Source organism: Vipera ursinii (assembly GCF_947247035.1).
Source record: "Vipera ursinii genome assembly, chromosome: 5".
In the NCBI taxonomy this organism is placed as follows: domain Eukaryota; kingdom Metazoa; phylum Chordata; class Lepidosauria; order Squamata; family Viperidae; genus Vipera; species Vipera ursinii.
Genome location: NC_139518.1, coordinates 25,897,399 through 25,917,960, shown reverse-complemented (window position 1 = coordinate 25,917,960; position 20,562 = coordinate 25,897,399). Strand labels below are relative to the sequence as shown.

The window sequence follows — 20,562 nt, the reverse complement described above, 5'->3', positions numbered from 1 at the left end:
AATTGACTTGGCTCCATATTTTGTTTAGAGAAGAATTGTTTTACTCTTTTGTATTAGAAATAATGCTGGTAAGAACTTGGTGGAATTTATGTTATGTCTCAAATTAAAATGGCTGACCTAAGGCACCTAAATCAGTCTTGCTATAGAAGTATTTTACATATACAGTGTATATGTAACTACTCTCAGTAGTTTAAAAACAGAAGGAACCATTCTCTTTCAAGTCAGGGATTCTGTGTTAGCATAATTCTGCAAAAGAATATCAAATTTCACCAAGCCTTAACTCTCAAGTTTTGGAAGACAGAATAATACTTTCATCTTCAGAAATAGTATTATGTCAGCCATGACAATCTTAGCATGTATAGTTCTGTTTCTAAGCAATCTTCAGTGATTAAAATGTTGAAGGGGAAAATGTACAATTTAAATAAAATAAAATTGTAAACTGACAGTTTTTTAAAAAAGTGCTAGTTTTGTTACCTTGAAATTCAGATACCCCAAGCTGGTGTGGAGCTGAAGACCTGTTCCTTGAATTTGGCAGAGAAAACCAGTTTTACCCACCCAAAGATATGAATCATCAATTCAGGAAAAGCAAAAAACATTTATTAAGGGAGATCAAGTCTTTATATAGGGTAGAAATATAGGATACAGAAATAAGTCATACATTCAGTATATGATATGTCAAAAAGCAATTGATCAGACATTGATTAAATATGAGAATTGAACAATGAAAAATATTGATTGTAAAAGTGGCAAAATTATGGGTTACATTAGAATTCCTTTTTTCCAACTGTCCTTGTATCTTTCTTAAAACTTGCAAGTTTGTTCAAGCCAAGGACTTCCAGAATAAGCTCCCTCTATTGCTTAGTTGCTGAAAAGACTAGTTATTTCCCATAAAAGAAATGGTTTGGGCCATAAGGAAAACTTGGTTTCCTGAATTTTAAAAGGTGGCATGGATGTCATGCCAAAATGTTAATAACGAAGCCTAAAATTCCAGGCAACAGTTTGTTGTGTAGAGTTTATTTCCAATAAGCCTCTGCACCCCACATTTTCAAAAAAAAAAAAATTAAAACTCCCAAGGTTTTTTTTTCCGGTAGGGAGGACTTTATCGCACACGTACAAGAAAAGTTGGGATTATAAAGAACATCGTGCTGATCATATTCGGCCAAGCTGTTTTTTGACAGCCCAGGTTTACCATTGCAAAATCTCTTCACAGCAATCACGAGGAACACCCACAACACGATCCCACATTTCAAACATACCTGAAGCCCTCAACCGTTTGCCTATCGATAGGTTCAAGCATCTCTGCACCTCACGGCAGATGGCTCTTCCATCTCGCCCTCCCAGAGTGAAGTTGGCCTCAAACGTTGCAAAGTAGCTCTGAACGACACCTCAGGTTTTATACACAACTACTGCCACAATACCATATCTGAGGCAGACACGGTGGCATTCACTTCTGTGGTAATTACAGCAAAGGGTCATCCTTGGTGGAGCAGTGGGCTAATGCCTCCTTAAGTAACACCAGCTGCCTGCAATTAGTGCAGGTTCGCATCCCACCAGGCTCAAGGTTGACTCAGCCTTCCATCCTTCCGAGGTAGGTAAAATGAGGACCCAGATTGTTGGGGGCAATTAAGCTGACTTTGTAATAATGCCGCTTGGGGTGTGTGTGAAAGCCCTAACAAGCAGGCATATACATAGAATGAAGGCTACTGCTAAGCTTGTAAGCCGCCCTGAGTCTTCGGAGAAGGGCGGGATATAAATGGAATTAAAAATAAAATAAATAAATAATATAATATAATAATAATAATATAATAATATAATATAATATAATATAATATAATATAATATAATATAATATAATATAATATAATATAATATAATATAATATAATATAATATAATATAATATAATATAATATAATAATAATATAATATAATATAAAAAATAAATAAACGGCCCTCAGGCGAAGGCGAGTTGCTCCCACAACCATCCCTAACGGGTACTACTAGCGCCTGGTTATTCATTCCCCGCTCCTAAGTGGTGGAGGTGGGGGGGGGAGAGGACGGCGCCGGCGGTTGGAGCAGCCTTTCCCCTTGGGCTCGCGATAGGTACAGTCTGGCGCAGGCGCATTCCGACGCCGGCTCGCGTGACCTGACCGCTTTCGGCCGAGCGGGCGGCGGAAGTTTTCCCCAGCCGGGCGCAGGGGGCGGGGGCGTTCTGGGTCCAGAGGGCAGCGGGAGCAAGATGAAGCCGACCCTGGCGCTGCTGTTGCTGGTGGCGGTAGGGTTGAGCGGCGCTGGGGCTCAACCGGGCGGTCTGCCGCCTGGGAAGAAACTACGCATGGCCTACGCCACGGGGCCGTTGCTCAAGTTCCAGATCTGGTGAGTGCGCGGCCTGTTGCGTTGCCCGCTGCTTCCCGACCCTGAAGCGGAGCCACGTTCAGCGCTGTCCCGAAGGCCGGCCGGTCGGCGCCGCCTCTTCCATTTTCGGTGCTATCTGGAGTTGAAGGAAGCGGCGGAGGATGGTGGGGCAGAGGGCGGGCGGGCGGGCGGGGCCGGTGTGGAAGCGGTAAGAAATGTCACGACTGGAACCAACCCCAGTGGAAGTGCCGGGTGGGTGGGTGGGTGGGTGGGTGGGGGGAATCGGGGTAGATAGTATGGTGGGGGGGCCGATCCTGAAGCGCTGCAGGCTGCGGGGAAAAGGAGGCGGAGAGATGGTGGCGATGACCGGCATGCAAAGCTCTGGATGGCTCTGCAGGTTGGGCTCTTTTCTGGGAAACCGGCTGGGGCTTGCTGGTTTCGGTGTTGGGTTGCAGCTGATATTAAGAATAGCGGCAAGGAGATAAGTCTGAGTAGGCAGGATAGAGTGGAGAGGCAGGCAGCTGTGAGGCTAGGAAAATACGGTACTGGTTAGGACAGGGGTAGGCAACCTCGGCTCTTTTATGACTCATGGACTTCAACTCCCAGAATTCCTGAGCCAGCTATGCTGGCTCAGGAATTCTGGGAGTTGAAGTCCATGAGTCATAAAAGAGCCGAGGTTGCCTACCCCTGGGTTAGGAAGTACTAGAACCTTTGCCTTTCTCTCTCTCCCCCCCCCCCAATTATTGGCAAAGCAAATCCCAGTGGTCACGTGATCAAACTTCAGCGACTTGACAACTGGAATGTATTTTTTTTTAAATTCCATTTATATCCCGCCCTTCTCTGAAGACTCAGGGCGGCTTACAAGCTTAGCAGTAGCCTTCATTCTATGTATATGCCTGCTTATTAGGGCTTTCACCACCCCCCCAAGCGGCATTATTTTGTAAATTAAGTCAGCTTAATTGCCCCCAACAATCTGGGTCCTCATTTTACCTACCTCGGAAGGATGGAAGGCTGAGTCAACCTTGAGCCTGGTGGGACTCGAACCTGCACTAATTGCAGGCAGCTGGTGTTACTTAAGGAGGCGTTAGCCCACTGCTAATGGTTGCAGTGTCCCGAGGTCCTGTGATCTCCTTTTTGCGCCCTTCTGACAAGCAAAGTCATTTCACTTAACAACCGTGTTAGTAAACTTAACCACAGCGATTCACTTAAAACTGTGGAAAGAAAGGTCATAAATTGGGGCAAAAACTCAACCGTCTTGCTTAGGAACATACATTTGGGGCTCAATTGTCGTAAATTGAGGATTACCTGTAACATGTAGAGCTGGAAGGTATTCATTAGTATAGACTTTGTTCCTTAAAACTTGTTTGTTTTATACTGTATTGCTCACCGTCTTTTCCTTAGCACACATAATGACAATTTTACGTTAAAATAGTATTTCCCACTTACTCTGATACTGTCCCAAGGACATCTTCAAGGTGTATATAAGCTGTCAGGTTGTTAAATTTTGTTACCCCTTTTGTTGGAGGTTACTCCGGGCACTGGCAATAGAGCAGGATAGGATTTGGCAGTGGGATATCAAAATTATGCCAGCATAATTTTCATCTAGCTTGAAGGTAGATGACTAATATAACTTGGTAGTGCAGAAAGGCCTGCAGTGTGATTACATACTGAGTGGATTTCTTTGATTCCAGTGGGGATCGGAGAATGTAAGAATTTAGAAATTGCAGAGAAAAAGACGGGCTGTCTTTGATTTGGTAATGTGTTTGTTTACAGTGAAAAAAGCAGTTAACTTGGGATAGTAGAAAGGTTTGTAGGTAGGACAAAATAGGACAAGTTACATTAATCCTTGCTCAGTAACTAAATCAGTATAAAGGAACAGACTATTAGGAGTGAAGCAATAAAATACAGGTTATTCAAATCAGTTTTTACCCTTATATCTGTCATAAGATTGGTTGTTTATTAAGGGAACAACTTTTGCACTAACTGTAAAACTAAACCTGTAGGCCAGGGGTGTCAAACTGCTGTCCCGTGGGCTGGATGCGTCAGCAAAACCGCGCCCACCTCATTGTTGACAATGACAAAAAAGTCACGATATGTCACGACACATCATGTGACATTGTGAGTTGGACACCCCAGCTGTAGGCAGTGCAGACTCTTGGAGCTTACTTCTGAGTTTGTATGCATACAATTGACACAGCAATTGAATTATTCTAAGAAGCTGACTGAGACCTCTTGTCAGTAAACATACTTAAAATTTAATTCCATTCCATTTCATTTCATTTATATGTAGTGTTTTTCCTGGAATTGGATACCAGAAGCTGCCTAGATTTGCTAAACTACAGCTTTGAAAACCCTGAGCCAGGAGAGCCAATTGTGATGGGTGTTGGAGATATAATTCTCTAGATATTGCTGAATTAAATGTTCCTTGGCCCTATTCTATGAACATTCAATTTTTTAGCAATGGGTTTTAGCAAAATATTTCTAAAATAGCACAATTTTTATCATTGTTAAAGTTGAACATGGACGGATAGCTTATCTTTTAAATTTCAAGTTCTGACAACGTGTGTATACTTTTGGAAATGAGATTTCAATATTATGAATTACAAGTGTGAAACTAAACAAGCTAGATCTCCACTTAAATTTGATTAATTAAAGGTAATTGTGATTTTTAAATTTCAGGATATTTCAGCTTTTGTTCTGCCCTAAATATCTTGTGTTTTTTAGCCTTAATTATTTATCTTCTTTTTTCATTGTAAATACTGTTTGTCCTATGAAGCTTTCATAATTAAGAATATTTGTGCCTATTTCTTACTATTTTTAAACAAGCATTGTTATGTCTCTGATGAACCAATGTTGCATCAGCATAAGAGAACACATAGGGATTAAAGTCGGAAAACAGGAGATAATTAAAAAAAACAATTTCACATTAGTCTTAAAGTTTTTATTTTTAAGACAACCATTTAATAAAGTTTATAAATATTTATATAATGTTATATGCAATTCCTCAGTCATTAAGCTCAGGGGCAGTAGTGTAAATTAGGTTTTCACAACACTAAAGTTTCTGCATTCTGGTTAAAATTAATTTTATTAAAATGTATTTGTTGAAAAAAGTTAATCTCCATGAGAGCAATTATAAAGCAGAAAACCGCCTTTCAATATTATGAAACTCAGTATGGTATTTGGCAAGGAATCAAATGAAAAACAAAGAAATAGAAGCACAATACTCCAATACTAAACATAATTAACTAAAATTTCTTTTTGAACTCAAATATGGCTTCCAGAACACTGTTTGAAATGACGGTATCTACCTAGTTCTTGAACCTGGCTGCATGATCACAATATCCCTGTATGTGTATGATTAAAACTTTCAGAAGGAATCATTTGAGCAGATGAATATAACAAATGGATTTTTTGTTTTATGCTAATTATTGGATCAAACAGACTGGTTTACTACTAAAGCTGTTGTTATTTCTGATTTTTCCTATTGTTTCTCATCAGGATACTACAGGATTATTGTACATTCAAACATAATATACAAACTGGTTACTGAAATGCTTTGTAACAAATTGTAATGTGAAAAAATATAGAAGCAACAAAGTAATAATTTTATGTTCCAAATGTTATTGCAGAAAAAAATGTAATCTTGTTTAATTGCTGCTATATTCTATTCTATTCATTTTTGCTAATATTTTAAAGGTCAAAGCATACTGGGTGGAATTAAGAGTTAGTGAAAGTTTTATATAGTTTGTATCTACATGCAATATGTTAAATAAAAATACAGTGTAAACATTTAATATCACAATAAAACCATATAATATCAGAATTAGTCATTTTCCAATAGAATATAATCAAGGGAAACATTTCTACAATTTCAGTATAAATCTATATCAAATAATGAGAAAGGTTTTCTGGCTTCATAAAGGTCATGTGGAAAGAAACGTAAATTTCAAGACATTAGACTCCAGATGTACATTAAAGGGAAGAGTAGAAGTTAAATGGAGAAATCCCCTAAAATGTGAGAAATCATTTTAGCAGGAGAAAAGCTAATTGAGCTTGATTGTGCAATCAAGCTGAGTGTAAAAGAACTTGGTTTGCACTCCTGGAAGGTTAGCTCTGGTCATTTAGATTGATAATACTTTGGAAGATCCAATTAGAATGAGAATCTATGCAACACAGTCAGCAGCTTTAATAATCTTTTAAATCAGGAAATAGAATTATGTGGCCAATTTAAAAGCCTATCAATGTTTCCCATTTATATTTGTTCATCTATTTCCACATTGTAGTACAATTCTGACCTGTAAAATATTTTATATTCATATTTTGGTTTAGTTCACTCTTATAACCAGATCTTGTAGTTAGATTAGATTAGATAATTTTCACCCTACTGTACATTCTTTGCAACTTTTCTTTTTAAAATGTTTAAGAGGAATATATTTTAAAAATTCCTACAATATAGTCAGTTTAATGACTCAAATGAAAACATTTAGAGTCTTTTTTTTTTTAAAAAAAGTGCTTGCTTGCTTAGAAAAAGCATGCTTTTCTAGAGATCTAATAATGTGTGGACTTTCACTCTTAGAATTTCTCAGACAGAATGATCACTTTAAAGAGCTATGAAAGTCGGTAACACTACAAAAATGTCCATCTTAGGAAACATTTGTTTAGCAATTACATCTAGGATTAAAATGGTTCTATTCATATTGTTTAATATTGAGTTATAATTTTAAAAAGGTGCTTAGATGGAAGCAGTTGTTATTTTTCTCTATGTGGGGAAAAGAATGGTCAACCTTGTCAAACTGATCATCTATATATAGTTCTTGAGTGATGACTGTAATTGAACCTGCAATTGAACCTGTAAGTCATAGTAGTTATTACGTGGGTCACCATGCGACCACATCTGTTTTTATGATCTTTGTTGTGGCAGCTGTTATGTGAATGTGATGGTTAAGTAAACTAACTAGCAGTATTTTTTATGGAAATTGGAAGTAAATGCTGATTTCTTCCAAAAATGTCATGTGAGCAGTTGTTGTTGTTAGCTGCAAAGTCGTGTCCGACCCATCGCCACCCCATGGACAACGTTCCTCCATGCCTTCCTGTCCTCTACCATCTTCTGGAGTCCGTTTAAGCTTACACCTACTGCTTCAGTGACTCCATCCAGCCACCTCATTCTCTGTCGTTCCCTTCTTCTCTTGCCCTCAATCTTTCCCAGCATTAGGCTCTTCTCCAGTGAGTCCTTCCTTCTCATTAGGTGGCCAAAGTATTTGAGTTTCAACTTTAGGATCTGGCCTTCTAAAGAGCAGTCAGGGTTGATCCCCTCTAGGACTGACCGGTTTGATCGCCTTGCAGTCCAAGGGACTTGCAGGAGTCTTCTCCAGCACCATAGTTCAAAGGCCTCAATTCTTTGGCGCTCAGCCTTTCTTATGGTCCAACTTTCACAGCCATACATTGCAACTGGGAAGACCATAGCCTTGACTATACGCACTTTTGTTGACAGGATGATGTCTCTGCTTTTTAGTGTGCTGTGTAGATTTGCCATGGCTTTCCTCTCCAGGAGCAAGCATCTTTTAATTTCTTGGCTACAGTCTCCATCTGCAGTGATCTTGGAGCCCAGGAAAATAAAATCTGTCACTACCTCCATTTCTTCCCCATCTATTTGCCAGGAATTGAGAGGGCCGGATGCCATGATCTTAGTTTTCTTAATGTTAAGTTTCAACCCAAGATTTGCACTCTCCTTCTTCACCCACAGCAAGAGGCTCTTTAGTTCTTCTTCACTTTCTGCCATTAGAGCGGTATCATCTGCATATCTTAGGTTGTTGATATTTCTCCCGGCAATCTTAATTCCAACTTTTGATTCATCTAGCCCTGCCTTTCTCATGATGTGCTCTGCATATACGTTAAATAGGCAGGGCGACAGTATACAGCCTTGCCGGACTCTTTTCCCAATTTTGAACCAATCAATGGTTCCGTGTCCAGTTCTCACTGTTGCTTCTTGACCCACATATAGGTTTCTCAAGAGACAAATAAGATGGTCTGGTACTCCCATCTCTTTAAGAACTTGCCACAGTTTCTTGTGATCCACACAATCAAAGCCTTTAGCATAGTCAATGAAGCAGAAGTAGATGTTTTTCTGGAACTCCCTAGCTTTCTCCATGATCCAGTGTATGTTGACAATTTGATCTCTAGTTCCTCTGCCTCTTCAAAATCCTGCCTGTACTTCTGGTAGTTCTCCATTCACATACTGCTGGAGTCTAGCTTGTAGGATTTTAAGCATAACTTTACTAGCATGAGAAATGAGTGCAATGGTGCCGTAGTTTGAACATTCTTTGGCACTGCCTTTCTTTGGAATTGTAATGTAAACTGATCTTTTCCAATCCTGTGGCCACTGTTGAGTTTTCCAAATTTGCTGGCAAATTGAGTGTAGCACTTTTACTGCATCGTCTTTTAAGATTTTGAATAGCTCAGCTGGAATACTGTCACCTCCACTAGCTTTGTTGTTGCTCAGCTTTTCTAAGGCCCACTTCACTTCACATTCTAGGATGTCTGGCCAGTGACCACCTCATCGGGATTATCAGGGACGTGAAGCTCATTCTTGTATAGTTCTTCTGTGTAATTTTGCCACCTCTTCTTAATCTCTTTTGCCTCTGTTAGGTCCCTGCCATTTTGGTCCTTTATCGTGCCCATTTTTGCATTAAACATTCCCTTCATCTCTCCAATTTTCTTGAAAAGATCTCTAGTCCACCCTATTCTATTGTTTTCTTCTATTTCTTTGCACTGTTCATTTAAGAAGGCATTCTTATCTCTTCTAGCTATTCTCTGGAATTCTGCATTCAATTGGGCGTATCTTTTTCTCCCTTGCCTTTTCGCTTCCCTCCTTCCCTCAGCTATTTGCCAAGCTTCCTCAGACAGCCATTTTTCTTTCTTGCATTTCTTTTTCTTTGGGATGGTTTTAGTTGCTACCTCTTGTACAATGTTGCGAACCTCCGTCCATAGTTCTTCAGGCACTCTGTCTATCAGATCTAATTCTTTAAATCTATTTGTCACCTCTACTGTATATTCAACAGGGATATGATTTAATTCATACCTGAGTGGCCTAGTGCTTTTCCCTACTTTCTTCAGTTTAAGCCTAAACTTTGCAACGAGAAGCTCATGGTCTGAGCCACAGTCAGCTCCTGGTCTTGTTTTTACTGACTGTATAGAGCTTTTCCATCTTTGGCTGCAGAGCACATAGTCAATCTGATTTCTGTGTTGACCGTCTGGTAATGTCCATGTGTAGAGCCGTCTCTTGGGTTGTTGGAAAAGAGTGTTTGCTATGACCATCGTATTCTCTTGACAAAATTCTATCAGCCTGTGCCCTGCTTCATTTTGTACTCCAAGGCCAAACTTGCCTGTTATTCTGGTTATCTTTTGGCTTCCTACTTTAGCATTCCAATCCCCCATGATGATAAGGACATCATTTTTTGGTATTAGTTCTATAAGGTGCTGTAGGGCTTCATAGACCCGGGCAATGAAGCCATGTGAGCAAGGTATGCTGCAAATGGCCATAAATGCAGATTGGTTGCTGAGCACCCAGAGTGCAGGGACATGATTGCAGGGGCTAGTCCAGCTGTTGGAACTTTGAATTGGAGTCTGTTATAACTTTGAATGGTTGCTACCGTGTTTTCCTGAAAATAAGACTCATCCAAATAATAAGCCCTAGCCTGACGTTTTAGGGAGTGGCCTAATATAAGCTCTCGCTCAAAAATAAGCCCAGGGGGTGGGCATGTGGGCTGATGTGTCCGGCAGCAGCTGCAGCCCGCACAGCACAAGTAAGCCTGAGCGCAGAGGCAGAGGTTGGGAGAGGCAGGCGACCTGGATGCACTGTGTGGCCTCCTGGCTTGCGTGAGGCTTGTGTGGCAGCACTGGCAGCAGGCGGAGGCAGAGGCACGCGGGGAGGCAGGTGATCCCGCTGCCCAGTCCATCCCACCATTTCTTGGGGCATGTGGCCACGCAGTGCTTCAGGATCGCCTGCCTCCCCTGCCTCTGCCTCCGTGCTCAGACTTACCTGTGTTGCGCCAAGGGGCTGGTGGGCTGTGGCTGCTGCTGCCAGCCCCCGGGCACTTGCCGCCTCTTGTGTGTGCACTGTGGGGGTTGATCATCCTGATACCGTGTTTCTCCAAAAATAAACTCTAATGCATCTTTTGGTGCCTATATATAAGAGCCTTGGTGGAGCAGTGGGCTAATGCCTCCTTAAGTAACACCAGCTGCCTGCAATTAGTGCAGGTTCGCATCCCACCAGGCTCAAGGTTGACTCAGCCTTCCATCCTTCCGAGGTAGGTAAAATGAGGACCCAGATTGTTGGGGGCAATAAGCTGACTTTGTAATGATGCCGCTTGGGGTGTGTGTGAAAGCCCTAATAAGCAGGCATATACATAGAATGAAGGCTACTGCTAAGCTTGTAAGCCGCCCTGAGTCTTCGGAGAAGGGCGGGATATAAATGGAATTAAAATAAATAAATAAATATATGTGTGTGTATATGTATATGTATATGTATATGTCCAGGTCTTATTTTCAGGGAAACATGGTAGATGACTGATAAGTTGAGGACTACTTGTATTAGAAATTACTTTTACTAAGGTATATTGATAATAGATATTTTAGTAAATACTGAAGAAAACACTTAAGCATTTTTCTATACAAAATCACTGGTATTATAGTGAGGTCTTCCAGCAACTATTAACTACTAAAACCCTTTTTTGTTTGTATTGGTTCTTGTTTTTTCTCAGGTGGCTACTGCCAGTATTTCTAATTATCTGAGTTCTAGGGGAGGAGCTTTTTCCAAACCATTGAATTTATCAGAGTGAGATGGAGGGAGGGCTGTGTGTGTGTGTGGGGGGGGTATGTATGAAATGCTCAATCGTACCAGTATTAATTGTGATAAAATACTTCTATGCAGTGTTTCCTGAGGATACAGGCGGGTGTTTGAAGAGTACATGCGGGTTATTAGCCAGCGGTACCCAGACATCCGCATTGAAGGGGAAAACTATCTTCCCCAACCTATATATAGGTAAGTTAGCTCTGAGTTAAAATATACTAAATACTTTACCTGAATGGATTGGAGATACCAAGTTTTGTAATGTTACAAAATCTCAAAAGCAATATTTGATTGCATTCTGACAATTTTAATTATTGTATATAATAATAATGTAACAGTCTGAAAAGTAACGAAATATCTGTAAGCAAATAGCTAAGTTCAGAGACCACCAAGAACTCTCATTTTTTAAGAATAATATTCAGCTATTGTTAATGCACTTTAAAGTTTATGTGCAGCTTTTCAAATACATGGAAAAGCAAAATCCACTGGTGTTCACATTGGCATGGCATAACTTTTGTTTCTTTAGATTGTTAAATTTAGTTTTATCCTCCTTTGATAATTAACCTAACTTTTTTTTCTACCAGACATATAGCGTCTTTCTTGTCAGTCTTCAAACTAGTGCTAATAGGCTTCATTATTGTTGGCAAGGATCCTTTTGCTTTATTTGGCATGCAAACTCCAAGTGTCTGGCAGTGGGGACAAGAAAATAAGGTACTATTTCTTAATAGCATTTTATTTTTTTAATTGTACTAGAAGCAGATTTTATGTTTACTTAATTGAACCATATTATATGAGCATCCTCTTACTCATAATATTGTAAATGGAAGGTACTTTAAAAACATTACAAGCATTGTATACAACTAAAACATCTCATTTAGGGATGAAAAAAATTATTAGCTTTTAAAGAGATTTTTTTGGCTGTAAGATTTGTGTATGTACAGTCATGGCCGAAATTGTTGGCACCCCAGAAATTTTTCCAGAAAATCAAGTATTTCTCACAGAAAAGTATTGCAGGAACACATGTTTTGCTATACACAGGTTTATTCCCTTTGTATGTATTGGAACACAACCAAAAAAGGGAGGAAAAAAAGCAAATTGGACATAATGTCAAACAAAACTCCAAAAATGGGCCGGACAAAATTATTGGCACCCTTAACTTAATATTTGGTTGCACACCCTTTGGAAAAAATAACTGAAATCAGTCGCTTCCTATAACCATCAATAAGCTTCTTACACTTCTCACCCGGAATTTTGGACCACTCTTCCTTTGCAAACTGCTCCAAGTCTCTCTTATTGGAAGGGCACCTTTCCCCAACAGCAATTTTAAGTTCTCTCCACAGGTGTTCAATGGGATTCAGATCTGGACTCATTGCTGGCCACTTCAGAACTCTCCAGCGCTTTCTTGCCATCCATTTTTGGGTGCTTTTTGACGTATCTTTGGGGTCATTGGCCTGCTGGAAGACCCAAGATCTTGGACGCAAACCCAGCTTTCTGACACTGGGCTCTACAGTACGACCCAAAATCCTTTGGTAATCCTCAGATTTCATGATGCCTTGCACACATTCAAGGCACCCAGTGCCAGAGGCAGCAAAACAACCCCAAAACATCATTGAACCTCCACCATATTTCACTGTAGGTACTGTGTTCTTTTCTTTGTAGGCCTCATTTCATTTTCGGTAAACAGTAGAATGATGTGCTTTACCAAAAAGCTCTATCTTGGTCTCATCTGTCCACAAGACATTTTCCCAGAAGGATTTTGGCTTACTCGAGTACATTTTGGCAAACTGTAATCTTGCTTTTTTATGTCTCTGTGTCAGCAGTGGGGTCCTCCTGGGTCTCCTGCCATAGCGTTTCATTTCATTTAAATGTCGACGGATACTTTGCGCTGACACTGATGCTCCCTGAGCCTGCAGGACAGCTTGCATTCCTTTGGAACTTGTTTGGGGCTGCTTATCCACCATCCGGACTATCCTGCGTTGCAACCTTTCCTCAATTTTTCTCTTCTGTCCACGACCAGGGAGATTCGCTACAGTGCCATGGGTTGCAAACTTCTTGATAATGTTGTGCACTGTGGACAAAGGCAAATCTAGATCTCTGGAGATGGACTTGTAACCTTGAGATTGTTGATATTTGTCCACAATTTTGGTTCTCAAGTCCTCAGACAGTTCTCTTCTCCTCTTTCTGTTGTCCATGCTTAGTGTGGCACACACAGACACACAATGCAAAGACTAAGTGAACTTCTCTCCTTTTTATCTGCTTTCAGGTGTGATTTTTATATTGCCCATACCTGTTACTTGCCCCAGGTGAGTTTAAAGGAGCATCACATGCTTGAAACAATCTTGTTTACCCACAATTTTGAAAGGGTGCCAATAATTTTGTCCGGCCCATTTTTGGAGTTTTGTTTGACATTATGTCCAATTTGCTTTTTTTTCCTCCCTTTTTTGTTGTGTTCCAATACACACAAAGGGAATAAACCTGTGTATAGCAAAACATGTGTTCCTGCAATACTTTTCTGTGAGAAATACTTGATTTTCTGAAAAAATTTCTGGGGTGCCAACAATTTCGGCCATGACTGTATGTATGTATGTATGTATGTATGTATGTATAGGTATGCATACATCCAGTATGCCTTTGTGTTAGTCTTGACTCTTGACCCTTGGGACTGCCTGAATTTCTTGGTAATATTTTTTGGAAGTGGCTTGCCATTGTTTTCTTCCTAGGGCTGTGAGTGTCACTGACTGACCCAATGCCACCCAGCTGACTTTGTGCCTAAGGCAGGGATACACTTCTGGCCTCTGGTCTATCACAGCATATTGGCTCTCACGCAGGCATGATAATATTTGGCCCTTTTAAATGCCACAAATAATAAATTTTTCTTTTGATTGAGACAAGTAGTTTGGAGAGTCCATTGGAGTTTGATGGCTAATAAATTTAAATAATAGTAACAACAAAAACAGCACTATCTAGTTGATATGAGAATGTTTAAAATTCTATTTAACGTCTTCAAAATTAGAAGTTGTGAAACATTTTAAAATAAGTAACTCAATGAAAAATGGGTTGAAGTATAATAACTTGACCTTAGCTATATACTTACTTGGAGGAAATTGTATTTTTAAAGTGCTCTTATAATGTTTGACTAAAAATTTTTTCCTAGTCATCTTGGTACAATTTATATCATCTCATCGTTGATGAATAATATCAAATACTCAAAATGTTAATACAAAGAAAAGAGTATTATTAGGGTTGAAGCAGAATATTAATAGGTAGATTAAATGTGAAACTATAAGTTGCCTTTAAGGAGCTTTTGTTAGACACACACACACACACATTGTATTTATATATTGTACTTCTCAATTTTTTTTTCTGTTAAAAATTTGATGTTGCCAGTTTTATTCATCAGTATATTTTTTCCTAAATATAAATGTTTTTGTAATATAAAAATAGCAAATCAATAAAACCTCTTAAATAAAGAATAATAAAGTATGCATAGCAGATGTTGCTATCAACTTAATTGAGAGAAATCACAAATATGTTACACAATTCTTAAATATATTGTGTGATGTAATAACTATGATAAATGCTCATTTTAGGTATATGCTTGTATGATGGTTTTCTTCCTGAGCAACATGATTGAGAACCAGTGTATGTCAACAGGTGCATTTGAAATAACTTTAAATGGTAAGTTTTCAATAATTTTTTTATCTTCCATTAAGCATAAAATGAACTTTATGCATCCATATAAGACACAGATTGGAGTCAAACTTGATTTAAAAGCACTTTATTTGTTAAGAATTTTATGAATATATAAACTACATTTGATACCCAAGATCAGACATAGGGTTTCTAAAGATAAAAACACTCTTTGGATCTGAGCTGTAAACTTTCACAAAACTAGATAAGATAACTTTAGAAGGAACCAGAATATCATCTTTTTTTAATTTCAAAAGCTTGTATCCATAGGTTTTGCATAAGTATTTTGAATGTAGGTAGCTATAAAAGCTGTTCCTGCACCTTATATATTTAACCTTTTTCCCTATGCTTTTTAGATGTCCCAGTGTGGTCTAAGCTGGAGTCTGGGCATCTTCCTTCCATGCAGCAACTTGTTCAAATCCTTGATAACGAAATGAAACTCAATGTGCATATGGAGCAAATGCCACATCATAGATCATAGCCCCATTCATCAGTACTGAAAACTTCTTGTAAGTTTTTTAAAGATCTTTCTTTTCTGACCATATTCTGTACCTAGGATATTTAAGCAATGAAGTAGAGGAGGGATCCCTAACCCCCAGGCTGTGGACTGGCAATGGTCCGCGGCCCACCAGGAACCAGTCTCTATGTGTGTGAGATCCAGACAATGTGTGAATTCATGCCCCCGGTCTGCAGAAAAACCGCCCTCCGTGGAACTGCTCTCTGGTGCCCAAAAGGTGGGGGGAGGGCACTAAAGTAGAGTCTGCTTATCGAGACAGCCTACTTTTGGGGAATATTTTTAATCATTTTTATTGAATATCTTTGTCAACAATATGTGTAGAAGATATCTGGGATGTTTTTCTTTGAACTTACGTTATGAGGGTATCTTGTAACTTGTTCTGTTTCGATTTATTCTGCTTTCAGACATTAAGTGATACTTTCCAAAGGCAACATGAATGAAATAAATGAAGGTCTGTACTGAAGACAGAAAGCTGTTGGTACAGACTGGATGATCTACTTGTCTTCATGTTGTACCTTCTGAAAATATTAATGCAAGATCTCTTTCAGTGCTGGTATGTGTCCAAGAACTGCACATTCAAGGAGTGCAATAATACTGTATAGTTTTTTAAAAAAAAGTAATTTAGCCAGTTCAGTTTTAGAGAAAAAAATACAGGTATTACTTGATTACAAGTTTTTGCTTTTGATTAGATCCAGACTAAGTTGCATTTCAGACCTGTTAAATTTAGTGTGGATTAAATGCAACCAGTGGTCTTGTTCTAACTCTTTATATTCATGTCTATTAGGGTGGCAAAATTAGTTAATATTGTAATATTTTCCCTGGGGAAAAAAATCTGATTTTCTTTATGTGGCCTTTATAGAATATTTGTAGTTTAAAATCAATCTTCAGAAGTACTGACTGTCTTTTAAACTGGTTTGGATAATTGATGGCTGCCGAACAATACTAAATTGGTTATGTAAGTTTTGTATATTTTCAGAGTATATTGCTGAGTGAATGGTGCATTGTAAAACTAAATTATATAAACAAATTATATGCAGAGTAACTACCTTCGTCATGACTTCAGAAGACCAAGTGATGTTCAGATTCTCTCAACAATTTAAAGTCTGTTTCCTGGCCCAAATTGTACGATCAAGTAGTTGGCTTTTATGCTGTCATAAATATGAACTAATTTAAATAAAGAAATTTCATTTACTGTGAGTAAATCAGCTTAAATCGCTTCATAAACTTGTCTGAATAATATATTGAAGAAAGAAGCAAAAGCAATTTCATATACATTATGGATGTTTCAAATCTCCCTTATATAATATTTGGCATTACTAAAAATTGTCACATAAATCCAAAAGGCAATCCCACTTTCTTAAAGGATAATATTTTTAGACCAGATACTGAAGAACAAAAAATATTTTTAAACTATGTGAATATTTAATTTTATTTCATTGAAGAAAAGGCTTTCATTGAGTAAGTTTATTTTCAATGAAATGTATTCCGCCTCCAGCCACAATTCTTTCATGTGTCCTGCAGCCTCTGTTGGTTCCCATGTTATCCTTTGAGTAACTGATCAAATACATTTGCAATAACAAGGTTAAAAATATATAAAAAAGGGTTGTACTTTCCATCTATAATGTCCTCCATGTATATAAACTGTTTCAGATTTAGAAAGCAGATAATCATACATGGACTTATGATTAATTTGACTTGTTAAGTTGTGAATTTGCATAGCTTCTTATATGGGTTTAATGTTCTTTTGAGCTCTTCTTGTTTGTAGATGTTTAAAGACTAGTTTTGTTACACTGAAATTCTTCTACAAAAGCACAAAAAGAAAAAAAATAGTACAATCTATGTTAGTATCTTTCTAAGGCCAACTTAACATCTAAAATTTGGATCTTCCAGAATTCTTTGTTTAATAGGATAATAAAGGAAGAAATAAAAATATGCTAATTTCAGGCTCTTTAAAGTCCTAGTAATAATCATTTAAAATGTAAATATACAAAATCAAATCTTCCTTGAGTTGAGCTTAATTCAACATCAATGATATTTTTCCCCCTCAACCATACTGAAATGGTTTGCCATTGTGTATTTTGGGACTTTCTTGGCCTTTCAACCACATCTGACCAACATAACTCTTCGTAGATAGCAAACAACATCTAGATTCCTATTTCAAATTGTCTGGTGTGATTTCTGGCAAATAAGTTAATTATTATTATACTGTCTTATTTGGAAGTCCCAGAGAACTCAACTTGCTATTTGTTAATTATTACTCTTATGGTTAGCCTATAATCTTAATTAAATGAACTTTCAGTTTAAAAGTTGATGGTGATGAAGAGTTCCATAGTGGCAATGCAATAATTTCAATATTATTATTATTTTATTTGAATTATATGCCATCTGACTCCAGATGACTCTGGGCAACTAACAACTTAAAAACAAAATTACAAATATACAATCAACAATAAACAAGATGATGAATAACAAACATATAACATACTGAACATGAAAATATAACCACGCTCGCTCAAAGTCTGGGAATCTTAAGCTGCCAATTTTTAAGATTTTATGTTGCTGCTGAAATTTTTCAAGGTTGCCTTTTATAGGCTTACATCCTGTTCAAGTGTGATATAATGTGGTCTTATTATTTAACATTGTTCAGAGGCATCTTCTGGAGAAAACAGGTTTCTACTTCCCCTCCACCCAAATATCAATTTGCGTTAGGGAACATCTAGATCTCATGTGTGACAAAATTAGTTTGGGGTAGAAAATAAATATTACTGCCATTTCCAGCTTTCCCTGCAAAAGAATATTGCACACTGGTGTCTCCAAAGCAAAAGCATTGATATGATGGGCTCCTAGATTTTTAATAATAGAATGGACATTTTGCAGTAGCCCTACTTTGATAAGCATCAGTTACAGATAGTCCTCAACTTATGACCACAATTGAAATAAGCAAGACAGTTAAGTGAATTATTACCTTTCTTGCCACAATTATTAAGTAAATCACTGCAGTTACATACAGTTAAGTGAATTTGGCTTCCCAGTAACTTTGCTTACAAGATTGAAAAGGGTGGTGATCACATGACCCTGGAACACTGCAACCATCGTAAATATAAGTCAATTGCCAACATCTGAATTTTGATCATATGGCCACAGGGATGCTTCAATGGTCATAAGCGTGAAAAACAATCATAAGTCACTTTTATTTATTTATTTATTTATTTTTGGGACTTATATGCCGTCTTATCTCCCGAAGGACTCAGGGCGGCTAACAACAACTTTTGTCAGTGTTGTAACTTCGAATGGTCACTAAATGAGTGGTTGTAAGTTGAGGACTGCCTCTAGTGTTGTATCTATTAATTTTGACCTTACATAATTACACAAGCTTTACATATACTATTTTTTACTCTATTATTATTACAAAATTCCTTTTGAAAAGCTGTTTTATAATTTTTCAAAATTGTTGAAGAATTATGAGTGATATTTGGTGCTCTCAGCGCTTGATTGGTTTCTTGCAGACATTTCATTGCTATCATGCTAGCACTGATGTTGCCAGTTTGGGTAATGAACGTCTGCAAGAAAACAATCAAGCTCAGAGAGCATCAATGACCCCTCATTTCAACCCTGAGCTACAAATATTACCCTTGATTGTTAAAGAATTATGTTTTCAAAAATAAATTTCTGAAGTTTAAAACATTGAGTGACGGTACAGCAAACATTAATGAAAACATGTGCTTAATCATTTGCAGTTATTTTTCCATATGTTTACAGTATATAGTAGGTTTTTGAATGGGGGACAGTAAAATTGCAGAACAATTGAGATTCTTCCTCAACCAAAAACAAAAAAATCCAAACAACCAAGAACTAATTAAAAATATTTTGAAATATATAAAGAAATAATACAAACAAATTTTAATGGGTATATTGATTCAACTCATTACAAAAATCAGGTATTCCCAATGATACAGTATACTAAGATTTTTTTAAAAGTCTACTTAATTCAATTCAGTTATGATGTAAATTTATTATGGTCTGTGGACTATAGTCCTTTTGATTTTGTTTGGTATATGTGATGCTTACTGTGAATTCTTTATCTGTGAGAAAGACTTAGGTTGAAATACATTCAGAGTTTTTGTCTTATTTGAAAATCAGGATTAAATATTGCTTGGCATATATACTGCACATGTTTATGTGATATGTTCATATATACTGGGTGCATTTTTTAAAATTAGTGCGCCACGATTATTGCTGAGCTAATAACAGATATTTCTCTGCATCCTCAAATATATTTTGTTGCTGCTATGAAAATTACTGGTTTAATCATAGGATATATAGCAATGTGTTTAGGTTTCTGTAATATTCCCACTCTTATAATTAATTCCATTCAAAATACACCTTTTTCTCTTGTTCCAAATTTAAACTTCTCATTTTTTCAAATTCTATGTATGTACATCATTGTTAAATCTCAGGGAAGAAATAAATATATAAAGCTTAACTTCACTATAGCCAATCAAAATAGTATTTCTGCTTTTTTATATAATCAGCTTTATATTTTACTATATATTAAAACTGTTGGACTTCAATAAAACCTAAGTCTTTCACTACAGCTTAAGCCCATTGATTTCAGTTTTATGTACATTTATTGTGGGGAGGTTTTAATCTCATTGAAAAAATCTGAAAGTACTCCAAATTTACATGCACTGATACAGTGTGTGTGACTTTGGAATAAAAATGTTAATTTGGGTGATCTTAATTGTATTAAAAATTTGACATTCCGAATGTAAGATTTGTTTCCACACCATATTTTCATAAAATTGCTATAAATTTTAAATAATACCATACAACTCATGACCTGTTGGTTCATTGTTTCAGAGATATTTCCTTATCTAAACAGAGAAACAGAACGACCAAGGTCAGAGACTCTGGGAGTGGGAGTGCCTTTCCACTTCCTGCCAGTTTGACTCTCCAGCAGTTGATGATGGGATTGGTCTACCCAGTATCTGGAGGGCTACATATGGCAGGACTGTTCTGCCTGATCTCCAGTGGCCAAAGGAAGAATTGATCTAACTAGCCCTCAAGAGGGCTAGGGTGCAACTGGTCTACTGAACCTCCAGGTGGCAGCACAGCAGCACTGAAACAACAAATTTGCCAAATTTTAATCCCAT

At 37.7% G+C, this 20,562-nt stretch overlaps 1 protein-coding gene across 1 annotated transcript; it reads left to right on the top strand.

The window, feature by feature from the left end:
- Window positions 1-2,116: 2,116 nt before the first annotated feature.
- On the top strand, window positions 2,117-20,003 carry SELENOT (selenoprotein T). Its single transcript, XM_083364321.1, has 6 exons — window positions 2,117-2,375; window positions 11,284-11,394; window positions 11,787-11,913; window positions 14,793-14,880; window positions 15,249-15,401; window positions 15,814-20,003. The coding sequence occupies exons 1-5, from the start codon at window positions 2,239-2,241 to the stop codon at window positions 15,371-15,373; spliced, it is 588 nt and encodes a 195-aa protein (XP_083220447.1). The 5' UTR covers window positions 2,117-2,238; the 3' UTR covers window positions 15,374-15,401; window positions 15,814-20,003.
- Window positions 20,004-20,562: the final 559 nt, after the last annotated feature.